Source organism: Bidens hawaiensis, unplaced genomic scaffold (assembly GCF_021521415.1).
Source record: "Bidens hawaiensis isolate Kalapana, Puna unplaced genomic scaffold, B.hawaiensis_p1.1 tig00018720_1, whole genome shotgun sequence".
NCBI lineage: Eukaryota > Viridiplantae > Streptophyta > Magnoliopsida > Asterales > Asteraceae > Bidens > Bidens hawaiensis.
This window is the reverse complement of record NW_027492834.1, coordinates 124334-137934: the sequence shown is the minus strand read 5'-3', so window position 1 is coordinate 137934 and position 13601 is coordinate 124334. Positions and strand designations below refer to the sequence as shown.

Here is a 13601-nt window from a genome sequence, read left to right as displayed (position 1 = left end):
GTTGACAATTCCTCTACCTCTGGCGCGTTGTGTTTCTCATCCCCCATAGTTAGTTCGAATTGTATCTGACCTAGGGGGTGAATAATTTCGTTTGAGACACCCGAGATTGGTGCATTCACAATTTCGAGCCTTGCTTGGTCTGCTGGATCCAACTTCCTGAAACATTGCTCATACATGATGTCTGATTCACTGCCGGTGTCCACCAGGACTTTTGACACCTCATAATGAGCGATATGTGCAGTGATGACTAGAGGACTGCTGATAGACGGGCCTCCTCTGATTCTTGGGAAGATTACTTGTTGCTCGCGCCAATCCCCTTGGACTTGCGCGCTTCTCTTTCTCGATCTTTGCCCTTGCCTTCCTCCTTCAGCTACACAGATTCTTTTGAATTTTTTACTGGCTGAGGCTCCATCTGGTTGTTCATTCTCTGGTTTTGGGTTTTTCACCAAGTGAGCCAACTTGCCTGATTTCACATCTCTTTCAATCGCATCCTTCAAATGGTGGCATGCATCGGTGTTGTGCCCTGTGGATTTGTGAAACTCACAATACTTGCCACTGTTTGGTGGTCCCTTATGGAGTAATGGCTTGGGGCTTTTAAACTGGACATTCTATGTGCTTAATACTTGCGAAGGCGTTTTGGTGAGGGGAGTCCATATTCTTGGCAGAGGTCTGTTAGGCTCTCTGCCGCCTTCCCTCTTGTCTCCTTCTCCGCGATTACGAATGTCTTTTTGGGGCTGGGGTGAACTTTGTTGTGCTTGCTTTTCTGCGGGAGAATAACTGGTTTGTTGCAACCTGGACCATACGGAGTTTTGTTTGCCCCTCCTTTCATTGTTGCGTGGTGCTTCTGTTTGATGCCCTCTATCTCTTGCTCTGTCTTGGGCAATTTCTTTTTCATTTCGCGCGAAGACTCGCGATGCTTCCATAAGCTTAGCCCAAGTGGTTGGCATGCCATCTCTGCTCACGAGAGCTCTGCGGAGTTGATCACTGCGCGCACCTTGTATAAAGGCCACGCGCAAGAGTTGTTCAGTGATACCTCCAATTGCAAGAGATTCCTGATTGAAACGAGTTATGTAGTCTTCAATGGTTTCATCATTCCTGCGCACGCAGTGCATGATGTCATCGGGGTCGCGCGTGTGTCTGCGCTGCTGTACAAAGTGAGCCTGGAACTTCTCCAATAGCTCTTCGAACCCATCGATTTGTCCTGTCGGCAAGCTTTCGAACCAGACACGCGCTGCGCCCGTGAGGCAGCGAGCAAACATGTGACACCATGTTGGCATCGTCCAGCTTTCTAGGTTTCCAGTGTTGTAAAAACCTTGTAAGAAATCATCTGGATCTGTTGTACCATCGTACTTGCCTAGACCACTTGGCATCTTGGTTTTGTGTTGAATGGGAGCCTTCGCAATGCGCTCAGTGAATTTTGAATGCTTCACCAAGATGGCTGGCCTATATGGTGTGGTTACGTCCACTTGCCCTTTCGCTTGTGGGTTGTACGGTGTGTATAGATCCATATCGGCTTTGGCTCCAAGCGCTATGTTCATGTGCGCGCGGAGCTGTGACCCTCCTGCATGAGTATCTCGCTTCTTCCTCATGCTGTGCACCTCTTCCTCATCACTAATATCAGCGTGTTCGGTGTGAACAGAGTGACCATCTTCCGACGCGCGCGCCCTTTTTGTTGTTCCCTGAATGGTTTGTTTATCAAATGCGAGCCTTTGTGTTAAGTCGGCTAACTTTTTCTGTTTGACCAGCTCATTGTATTTGTCCATCAAGCGCCGTTGTTCGTTTATGAGCCATTCTTTAGGGTCATTGGTTTCAACTTTCCGGACCCATTGGTCCTTTTTGTTTTGCACCAGTCAGATTTTGGAACGTGAGATCGTCTGGAGGAGTTTCAGTCTGGCTATGAGGTGTTGTGATGAAGGGATGGTTACTGGTGGTGCGCGCAGTATCACGCGGCGCCCTCAGAAACTGCTGTCCCTCAGTAACATCCTCAAGCTCATTATCCTCCAGAACTTGATCGCTGTTTCGAACACCGGAAACCATGGTGAAGATTTTCAGAGAAAACTGATGAGATAGTGGTTTTGTTGCCGTTGTAACAGGTGATGGCGCCAATGAAGAAACGTGGATCGACTTACTGGTAGACGATCAACCTTCCTCGGGTATGAGTGTGCTATATCACCGATGGTTTTCCGGAGTATGAATTCTTCCACCTACAAAACGAGCAGCACCGTGAACTTACCCCTCAGAAAGGGACAGAGGGGTCCTCTTTGGGGTAACCCTCCGGTGTGAGAATAAGATATTGTAAAAGAAGATAATAATAATCTGAAAGTGAGTAAGGATTTAGAATGTATTTTCTTGCTTACCTCCCCTTGTGGAGGTGGTGTGGTATTTATAGTGTTAGGGTTTCCAATGATTGGGCTCAGACCCAATTAGGGCCTTTTTGGCCTCCTCCTATTGCTTCGCGCCACGTGTCCTTAGGACACCTGGTGCTTTTTCATTGATTATTCTCTGACCAAGGTATTTCACTTGACCCATGTGCAATCACGTGGTAGCACATGGGTTTTGCTGAGTTGTCCACCCTTCATTGGCAGCTGTCAACATCAGCGTATTCTTTATTCCTTAAAGGATACCTTCTGGAAGGTTGTCTGATGAGCACAATCATGGTTGTCCTTATCCTGATTTGGATAAGGACGTGGTTGATTATGTGCATGTGTGATATGCGCCCATCCTGGGGATGCGCGAGGTCTTCTCTTTATTCTCACGCGCAGATGTTTCATGCGCAGATGTGATATGCGCAAGCATATGTAATATGCGTGAGCATATGTGATATGCGCCACGCGCAGATGCGCCACGCGCAGATGTGATATGCGTGAGCATATGATGCGTGAGCATATGATGCGTGAGCATATGTGATACGCGCCACACGCAGATGCGCCACGCGCATATGTGATATGCGTGAGCATATATGATGCGTGCGCATATGTGATACGCGTGAGCATATGTGATGCGTGGACATATGTGATATGCGTGAGCATATGTGATGCGTGGACATATGTGATATGCGTGAGCATATGTGATATGCGCCATGCGCATAGGTTTTGGCTTTGTGTCTTCATGACATCCTGATTTCAAGCCTCTTGTCTATATCTTGTGGGTTGACCCGCCCCGCTCGATGTTAAGGCGGGTGCATACCTCTTCAACTACCAACCAAAATCACGGTGCGTTCCCGCCGCAACGCGCGGGCTCTTCTGCTAGTATAATTTTCATTCCTTTAAGCTATGGTGTTTTTTTTTTCATCACCAATAATATAAAATATGTATCTCATATGATGAGACCAGGTCATGATGTAACAAGTTTTACGTCAAGCCCCAAAATGATCAAATGATTTACTAGCAAGGACATTTCATGATTCAACCATGAAAAATCCTTCAACCTTATACCGTGAATGAGCCAACTCATACTTAGTTAGATAAGACCATGGTCACATACATGAGCAAGTGTGCCGCCTCTCAACAATTTTGCAATATCAAATTCAGCGCCGAATCAAGTTGTGAGCCCGTGAGATTTACAAATTACAACCTCATCAACGCAATATGAGTTTGGTATATAATTTTATTACTAAGTATAAATATTTTTTGTTCGAACATGATTACTAGAAAAGTAAAGGCATACAAAAATTTATAAATCATTATACACTTACTAAAAACATTATATCTATAATATATATAAACGAAGACTTAAAAATCATACGTGTCGCGATTTGGTCGCTCCCTTTTTTTTGGAGTCACCAAATTTGCTTGATTTTTAAATGGAGGTTTCTCATGCATTTGACCAGAATTCACGGGTATGGGTCTTACCAAACCCAGATTTTCCTTAAACGGGTTATAACATCTCATTAAATTAAAAATTATTCTCACCAAATTATTGATGAGAAAATCCTATAAAATAGGATATACTAAAAATTATTATATGATTTAAAAAAAAATATTATTTATAATTAAGAAACAATTTTATAGTAAAAAAATAAGTGGGTCTTGGGTCTCACCAAACCCAAATAACTTTTAAACCGGGTTATAAAATCTTAATTATTTGTGAAACTCTTTTATTATCAAACTCTAATATAAATTTTCTTACAATAAATAAAATTGAACTCCAAAAAAGTATATAAATATTAAAAACGAATGAATGAATAATGTAAAACAGCCCCCGTAATACGGGGGATAAAAACTAGTAAGATATAATTATCTAAAGAGGTTTGTAATGAAAACTGGGTTGATTAAATTAAAATGCATTTCACAAATTAGATAATGCCCAACTCAATGAGAATGATGACAAAGCTAAAACATATATGTAAGCATCTTATCATAAGGTGAAAATATAGCGTTCACGGTCAATGCATGATTCCAGTGCAGATTTTAACACATAATGGTTAGCCCAGAGGATCTTGAATAATAATTTTGATGTGCGAACTCAATAACTATACATCTTTTTGATTTTTTCAAAAAACTTACATTACTGAACGAAAAACTGTGTTAGTCAAGACCCGGGCTAGCACCACACAAAGATCCACCCCTATATGGTTCAATCGTAGATTGACCATTAGGGTCAGCTCAATCTTTACAGAGGCCTCAAGCAAGCTACAAACTGAGGCATTTTTTTATTTTTTTATGTATATTTTTGATACCTTTGGCTCCTTGGCACCGGAAGCTATCTGTTTCCTAACCAGGGTCCAACGGGTTGTGCATAGCAATGTGTCGACTCCAAAGGGGCAGGGGTATGTCTTTAGCAGGTTAGGGTTTGCAATTCAGAAAGGGGTGGCGGCACAGCTTGTTGCCCGCCTACCTGCTATGTTGATGTAATATCTATGTTTCTATATAATGAAAGAAGTTAAGAAAAAAAAAGTATATAAATTAAATATGTTTAGATTAAGTTAACTTTTCTAGTTTTACTAGATGTAAAATGTTCAGTAAAATATTTCATAATTAAATTAATCTTTTCGAATTAACAAAATCGCTAACCGAGTATCAAAGGTAATAAACATATTGTCAGTTCACAATTTCAAGTATCACAAAGAGTCAAAGACCATATTATAACTGATTCTTTCATCAATTAAAAAACCAAACATAAAATTGCATCAGAAGCCCAATTTCATAATAACACACAAGTCCAGATTTTTTTTAAATGGGGGCTCAATACATATTGGGCCTAAAGCCGTGGCTTTAGAATGATTACCCACGAACCACCTGTGTCGACCATATGCCATTTGGCCATCTTTTAGACTTTATGTGCTCTTTAGTATTTAAACATCTCACTTTCTAACATTTTACTAATCATCGTACTTCAAAATCAAAAATAGTCTTTTCAGAGTTCTAGAGTGATTATATCAATCTTATCATATCCTCAATACACAAGACAACAAGAGAGTAAGTTATTATCATATGTGTGATCACAGATAATTTATTATCAGTTACAAGAATAGAAAGTTGAACATCGACATATTATAATAGAGTTGAAACTTGAAAGTTGATCACTACACATCTTAGTGATACTTTAAAAAGGATGATCACTGCCCAATTAGTGTGATGCTGAAAGAGTGACCGCTACTAGTTAGTTAGAAAATTAGACGATGAATCATTGCTTGATTAGTGAGACGATTGTGGTGATTAATTTCACATTGGTAAAAGGAAGAAGTTACGGACTTACGATGATCCATTCCTTCTTACGAAGAAGCTTCTTAGACGAGGAATCGCTATTTATGAAGAATCACTATTCCTTCTTACAATGATTAGACAAGGAATCACTAGTTACGAAGAAGCTTCTTAAATATTTCACTACCTATCTTAACAGAGTTAAAAAAAATTTTGGATATCAAGTAAAAAAGTACATATATTTACTTTCCTTTACTCCTACTTTACTTCATTAAGTGAAATATATAAATATATTATAAAGTTCAGAACTATGTTTAAACTTTACAATATAACTACTATAAAGATTTACAAATAACAAATACAATGAGTTTGAAAGTTAAAGATTTTAAAAGGAACTTAACATAAACCATACAAATTTGGAACCTATAATTATGGGTGTTTACGGTTCGGTTCAAAAAGTAAAACAGTTTAAACAGGTCTTTGGTTTGGTTTTCTTTTTTGTATTTCGGTTTGTCGGTTTCAAAATTTAGAAATCGTATCGAACGGTTCGGGTTACGGGTTGTACCAAAAACCGGCTGTATAAAACCGGACTGGACTGTAAAAATTTAACAATATATATTTCTATGTATATATTTGTTATGTTACATATAATAAGTTAGGAATATAAAATATTGTCTATAAGTTCGTGGTCTAAATCAAAACTAAACATGCCCTAAACTAAACTAAAGAAACAATCGCATGTATTCTAGTTCTAAATTAATTAGATTTAACACTTTTAGTTTTAAAAAGATCAAACAACGCATAATTTTATGTAAAAAGAGGTAGCAACGCGATTCAAGTTTATAAACATTCACTAATATAAATATATATGTATGGATGGCCAAGTTAATAACCACAACAATGCTGTGTAGAACTTCTTAAAGACAACATATACCAACAAAACTGGTTTATATTTTATGCGTTTTTCATAAAGGCCTAACAAGATTAAACCGTGAAATCAAACTGGAATCAAACATTTAGTAATGGTTTGGTTTGGTTCGGTTTTAGAATTCAACGATTATATTTTGGTTTTCGATGATAAAAACCATTACTAATGGTTTGATTATGGGCTTGACCTAAAACCGAAAACCGTACAAACTGAACCGCGAACAACCCTGCATGTAATAAAAGAAAAGAATAATATATATAATTATTAAAGGAAAAAACGAAGCCCTAGGTAAAACCCATCACCATACAAACAAACGCGCCTCCGTCACCGTACACCCATAAAACCCTAACAAAACCCACCGCCAGCAGCAAAGCTAATCATCCATCAATGGCGTTGAAGAACCAAAAGAGCAGTGAATCAATTAAGAGAAAGAGACCCACAGGCCCAGCTAAATCTACCGATGGAGGAAAGTTTAATCCAAAGAAGAAACTCAAACCCTCGTCAAACGACCAAAAAAATAAGCCCTTTAAGAAGAACAAGTTTGACGCCGGTAAACCCAAATTCGATAAACCAGATGCAACTAATAATGTGCCCAAAACTAAACGAGAGCTTCGTATACAAGCCAAGGTTTGTCAAACTTTAATTATTATTATTACTTTTAATGTCAAAGTTTTAATTTTTAATTATCTTGTGCTAATATGCAACAAAACCCATATCAATTTGGCCAAAAAAAGTACTTGGTTTGACATGATTGATGTAATTGAGCCGAGCCGCACTTGAACTACTCTAGTTCGGCTCTTTAATTCAAACGAGCTTAAATGAGATCTAGCGGGCTTTTATTAAAGCTCATTTATGAAGTTAGTGTGGAGACGTTTCGGATATCGGTCAAGGATCGATATTTGAGAATATTTGTGGGATATTGGTAGTTTTGATATCATGCAGAATTTATATATATAGCAATTTAACACAAGCAATTCAGTATACTCTCCCGCCATTAACAAATTAACATTTTGCAACTTACAAAACACTAACAATTGTAGCAAGTAGGAACTGATTAAGTCTTAAAAGTTATAACACTAACATTAGACACTAAAAATTGAAAATTAAAATTTAAAAAACTGATGTAGGGAAAATCGGTGATATATCGGTCCAATACCCGTCAAATATTGGTCAATGCCGGCAATATTATTGATATTGATATTCTGTCCGATAACTGCTATAGCACCGATATTGACCACATAGAATTTCATTTAATAAGCAAGCTCGAGCTTCTCACATCGAGCCCCCGAGCCGGCTCATAAGCCTAAATGAGGTTTTTATTCATGTAATTTCATTTAACATATTTGTATAATAACTATTATATAATATAAAAACATAAGGTAATTTATACTTCGTTATGTATAAAATGTAAAATTATAATACATATTCAACTTTTATAAAAATGTATAGTAAAAATAATTGATAAATGATAAATGAGTCGGGACTGAGCTTTTGAAGTACAACTTTAAAAGAGCTGAGCTTGATCTTAAACTAAAACAAGCTTGGGTTTGGCGTGGCTCGTTTACACTCCTAGATATGAGCATTTGAAATGTAGCTTGTTTTGAACTTTGTGTAATTTGCTAAATTCATGTTGCCAATTGTATTGCAATATTTGTAAAGTTTATGCTTTTATTGAGATTATTGTAATATATGTCGCTGCAGGAACTTGCTGAAGCTAGGAAGAAAAAGAGGAAGCCTCATTACACTCTTGAGCAAGTGTGTACTTTCTTTAATGTTACCATATATCTATTATAAGCTTAGTATATGAATGCGACTATTGATTTATAAATAATTTTTTTAACATAGGAGCTTGCTTCACTATGGGAAAAGATGAGGCGTCGCAATATTGCAAAGGAAGATAGATCCAAGTATGTACATTGTTGCATGTTTAATTTTTTACACCCCACTTTGTTTAATGTTATACTAATAATATTTATGTCAAGGTTGGTGAGTGAGGCTTTAAGGAAGATGAAGGGTAAAATTCCTGAAATTGCAGGATCCCATGTTTCTTGTCGTGTATTACAGGTGATTATTAAAACTTTATAGTTATTCTTATGTATTTTGTTTTAAGGTAGAAACTTATTGGTTTTTTTTTTTTTTTTACTATTTTGCTTTAGACTTGTGCTAAATATTGCACACCAGATGAAAGGAATGCTGTTTATGAGGAACTGCAGCCACACTTTCTAACCCTAGCTTGCAACACTTATGCAGTGCATCTTATTACAAAGTTGTTGGATAATGGTTTGTAGTAGAATTTAAAAAAAAAATGTTTTTTACCACGATACTCACTTGACCCGTACTATTAGTTTGACTTGTTATTTGACTTATTGCAGCCTCAAAGGAACAACTTGCAAGTTTTATTTCTTCGCTTCGTGGGCATGTTGCTTCTCTTCTGCGACATATGGTCGGTTCAGTTGGTATGTCACGTGTAACTCATTTTAACTAGATTACATCTTGTTTTTAGTTACTTATTGAATGATGGTATTCTAGTTTGTAGTTTAATTGTCTTTCTTTTGTTATAGTTGTTGAACATGCTTATCAACTGGGAAATGCATCTCAAAAACAATCTATTCTTATGGAGTTATACTCTACTGAGCTTCAGTTATTTAAGGATCTAGCTTCAGTGAATGAACGGAGGTAAATACTAAATACACGCCCTCAAATGTAGTCCCTTATCATTTAAAAGTTTCAAACTGTAAACTGTATATGGTTTTATTAGGTTAGTTGACATAATTTCGAAGCTGAAGTTGCAAAAATCAGCAGTAGTGAGACATATGTCTGCTGTGATTCAACCAATTTTAGAGAAAGGGATAGTGGACCACTCCATTTTACACAAGGTGCTTGTGGAGTACTTTACGGTTGCTGACAAGGTATTTACACTGTTTAACTAGTTAATACTTAATAGTCTATACTAACATTTAAATTATTATTTTTCATTATTTGACCTGTTTCTGTATTCTTAATCCAAATGCATGGATAGACCTCTGCTGCAGACGTTATTCAACCTTTGTGTAGTGCACTTCTTGTACGGATGATTCACACGAAAGATGGATCCAAGATTGGGATTCTTTGCATCAAGCATGGCAGTGCCCAGGTTTGTTTTCGTTTATACTTTATAATTTAAGTTTTCGATCAGTATATTAATTAATAGTCTTCTTTAATCTCAGTTGTAATTTGTTTTGTGTTTTTATTTATTTTTTGTTGCAGGAAAGAAAGAAAATTATAAAAGGGATGAAGGGTCATGTTCATAAGATAGCTTTAGATAGATTTGGCAGTATGGTAAGTATGGATTTTTTTAAACTATATCGTTGCCATATAACTCAAAAGTGGAAATATCATTAAATTGATTTTTTTTTGTTTTATAGGTTCTTACGTGTATTCTCTCTGTTGTCGATGACACACAGTTAATCAAAAAGGTTGGTCACCTCTTATCTTAAGCTTTTACACAGTCATGAAGTATTGAAGTGCCCCATTAATGATTAAAGTTGTTTTACAGATTATCATTCGCGAACTACAACCAGCACTAAAGGAACTAATTTTTAATAAGGTTCATTTTCATGTTTTCTATTGTTATGTATTTTATTCATTATCATGCGATTAAAATTACTAATCCGAATTTAATGTGGTTCAGAATGCAAGACGTCCTTTATTACAACTTCTTCATCCAAACTGTTCACGTTATCTCAGTCCAGATGATTTGTCTTTGTTAGATTCATCTATACCTTCTATACTAATAAAGGTGAGTTTTTTTAACACCAGTTAAGTTAAATGAAGTGATTTGCTGGCGTGTAGTTTTGTAAGTTCTGTTTCTTTGACGTCAGGGTGACTCAGCACCAGAATCCAAGACCAAAACTTCAGAGGTTCAAGGTGATGATGTGGACATGAGTGATGCAGAAGAGAACGCAAAATCAGTAGCTGGTGGGAAAAAGGATCCAACTTTAAGAAGAAAAGAGTTGTTGGTTGATAGTGGACTTGCTGAGGTTTTTTCCTAGCTTTTTAATTAGTTTTTACGCCTAGTTTGTATTAAATATGATTATAAATGAATATAAATTAATGTGTATATTTATGTTTGTCTATGCAGAGTCTCGTTGATGCATGCAGTGAAAGTGCAGAGGAATTACTAAGATCGAATCATGGAAAAGAGGTCTTATTTGAGGTGATTTCTTTTACCTATTTACTTTTTAACTTTTTTTTACGCATTTGACACTTTTAAATCTCAATATTTCATTGTTTGAAATGTAGGTTGCTTCAGGGGGTGCGGATAACATTCTCAACCCACATTTGAATGAAAAGTTGGAATCTTTATACGAAGCTATAGCATCTAAAATATCAATCCCAAAATCTGAAGATGAAGAACATCTTCTTGAAAACTTCCATTCAAGCAGGACAATAAGAAAACTGATACTCGAGCGCCCTTCTTTCGCAACCACTTTGTGGAAACAAACATTTAAAGGGAATTGCAAGACGTGGGCCCAGGGCCACAGGTAAAGTTAACCACATTTATAACTGTATTAAGATAACCATAACATTAACTTGTTTGTTTAACCTTTAAAACCTTGTTGCAGTGTGAAGGTTGTCAGTGCATACTTGGAAACCCGGGATCCTAAGGTGCTGAAACTGGCGAAGAAAGAGCTGCAGCCTTTATTAGACCAAGGTTTACTTAAGGTAAACGACCAGAGTCAACCGAAGAAAGAAGACTAAACAACCGAGCGTGATGAGCCCAGAATTTACCTGCGGTTGGTTCGGGTATTTTTATCTGAAATGTGTGCATTACTGAATTGAGTAAAACACCACCATTAGTTTAAATTAGTAATGTTTATGCTGTTTTCTGCTACAATTTGCATGTCAAAATTTTGTCTTGTATTACTATTTTTAAATGAAGTTATTTTGGAGAGGTCTCTGGTGACCAAAATTTTGCTTTTATTTTCTTTTTATTTATATATTTATTTACATGTGTGTGTGTGAACCAATGACGTCATAAGATTAAGAATAAGTGGAAGTATGATTTGTTATTAGTTACATCATACTTTTATCCAGGATTAGTGGCTAAGATTGAAGTGATGCATTTTGCAACTTGTTAGGCTATGTGTAGTGGAGGGGCTACAATTGGGGGCGAATTGTGACACGTGACGCCCAGTCAGCATGAAGTGAAAATTTGTTTTTGGGGTGTAATGATGTAGGGGCTATAAGTTGGGCCCACAGTGTGTTTTTTTATTATTTTCTTTTTATAACTAAAATAATTAAATAAAAACCAATTTATTTAAATAATTAAATAAAAATGTATTAAAATTAAAAAATAAATACAAAAAAATACATAAACTAAAAAATAAATTATAGTAAAAAATACACACCGAAATAAAAGTATACATAAAAAAACTAATCTATTCGTCTTCGTCTTCGTCCCCGTCGTCGTCATTGTCCTCGTCTTCGTCCTCCTCAACGAGACGATTATCCCACACGTGTTGAACCAAATCTGCTTTCAGTTGGCTATGTATATCACTTGATGTGAGCTGGTGAATGTTATACGTTCGTTGGTCTTGGGTTGGTTCAGGGAACTGTTCTGGAACGCTTCCTGGTATATAGTGTTGACATATTGCTTTTCCCAAATCTTCTAAAATCATATTATGCAATATGATACACGTATACATGACATCGCTCATTTTTGCCAACGTCCATACACGACAAGGGTTTTTCACATAATGCCAACGTTTTTTCAGAACCTCGAAACACCTCTCGATATCCTTTCTCGCGGACTCTTGCTTCTTCTTAAAATAATCTCTTTTTTTCTTCGATAGGGTCTTGAAAACGTCTTGACGATGATCGAATACTCTGAATATATCCCATCTCCCAAATAATATCCGCGACGATAGAAGGTATCGTTGGCATAAAACGATAAGACCGGTATGCTACGGCTGATGTAATACTCTAACATGGGTGACGCGTTGAGAACGTTTATGTCGTTGTTGGACCCGACTGAGCCGAAGAAGGCTGACCAAATCCAGAGGCCGTGTGAACAAATGGCTTGAAGACTAACCGTTGGCACTCCATGGTCACCACGAGTGTATTGACCTCGCCATGCGGTTGGACAGTTGGCCCACTCTCAATGCATGCAATCTATACTCCCGATCATGCCTGGAAAAGAATGTTTGCTTTCGTGTACATCATATATGCGAGTCAGGTCGTTTGAAGTAGGAATCCTCAGATAACGACGAGAGTATAATTGTATTATCCCTATACAAATAAATTATTAAACAATATTTATATTAAAAACAATAGTTAATACAAACAATTTAAATATTACCTATGCAAAAATTCTCCAACGCATCTCTCGTTGTTTTCTCAGCCATCTTTAAATACTCGTCATTGATATCGGTCGTGTTGCCGTATGCGAGGATGCGTATAGCCGAAGTACACTTTTGGATGACGGAGAATCCTAAATATCCTCTTGCGTCGCGTTTCTGTTGAAAATACTGATACTCCCGCTCCATATCTCCAACGATGCGCAAAAATAAACGCTTGGACATTCGAAAACGACGTCGAAACATAGCGTCGTTAACTGTAGGTGTGTCGTCGAAGTAGTCCTTCATCAAGCGAGCGTTCGCTTGCGTACGATCCCGAAGGATATATGACCGTCTACGTGGTGTCGTAGATGGAGCAGAGCCGGACACCATGTTATTGACGACGGCCCGAACCGCGTTCGTGACCTCTAAATGCTCTTCCGCCACTTGTCGGTGAATCTTATGAATTCTTCGACTCTCGTTTATTAATTGATCCAAAATCTCGGCAGAGTTTGTGGAATCCGGGGAACTCATTGAGTTTGAAGAAGTATGAAAATAATAAAAATGATTGGTATTTTTATGTTTGTGTTTGTGTATGAGGTGAAAATGGTTAGATAAAGTTTGATATATATATTAAGTTTTTAAATTATTTTTTTTATATATAGCCGTTACCCAACGGCATTATTATTATTATATTATTTTCTTTACATCTTC

At 37.0% G+C, this 13601-nt stretch overlaps 1 protein-coding gene across 1 annotated transcript; it reads left to right on the top strand.

Annotated features, from left to right (window-relative positions):
* Window positions 1-6852: 6852 nt before the first annotated feature.
* Window positions 6853-11494, top strand: LOC143556754 (pumilio homolog 24-like). The gene is made up of 17 exons (XM_077046005.1): window positions 6853-7197; window positions 8272-8325; window positions 8416-8477; window positions 8553-8634; window positions 8727-8850; window positions 8943-9026; window positions 9132-9246; window positions 9329-9479; window positions 9590-9703; window positions 9817-9888; window positions 9975-10025; window positions 10106-10156; window positions 10241-10348; window positions 10431-10589; window positions 10691-10765; window positions 10852-11093; window positions 11175-11494. Exons 1-17 carry the CDS (start codon window positions 6958-6960, stop codon window positions 11308-11310), a joined length of 1920 nt encoding a protein of 639 aa, XP_076902120.1. The 5' UTR covers window positions 6853-6957; the 3' UTR covers window positions 11311-11494.
* Window positions 11495-13601: the final 2107 nt, after the last annotated feature.

Coding starts and splice junctions, on each gene's coding strand:
- LOC143556754 (XM_077046005.1), top strand. CDS start 6,958: ATGGCGTTGAAGAACCAAAAGAGCAGTGAATCAATTAAGAGAAAGAGA. Junction 9,247..9,328: donor GCTTCAGTGAATGAACGGAG/GTAAATACTAAA, acceptor TGGTTTTATTAG/GTTAGTTGACATAATTTCGA. Junction 9,704..9,816: donor TCAAGCATGGCAGTGCCCAG/GTTTGTTTTCGT, acceptor TTTTTGTTGCAG/GAAAGAAAGAAAATTATAAA.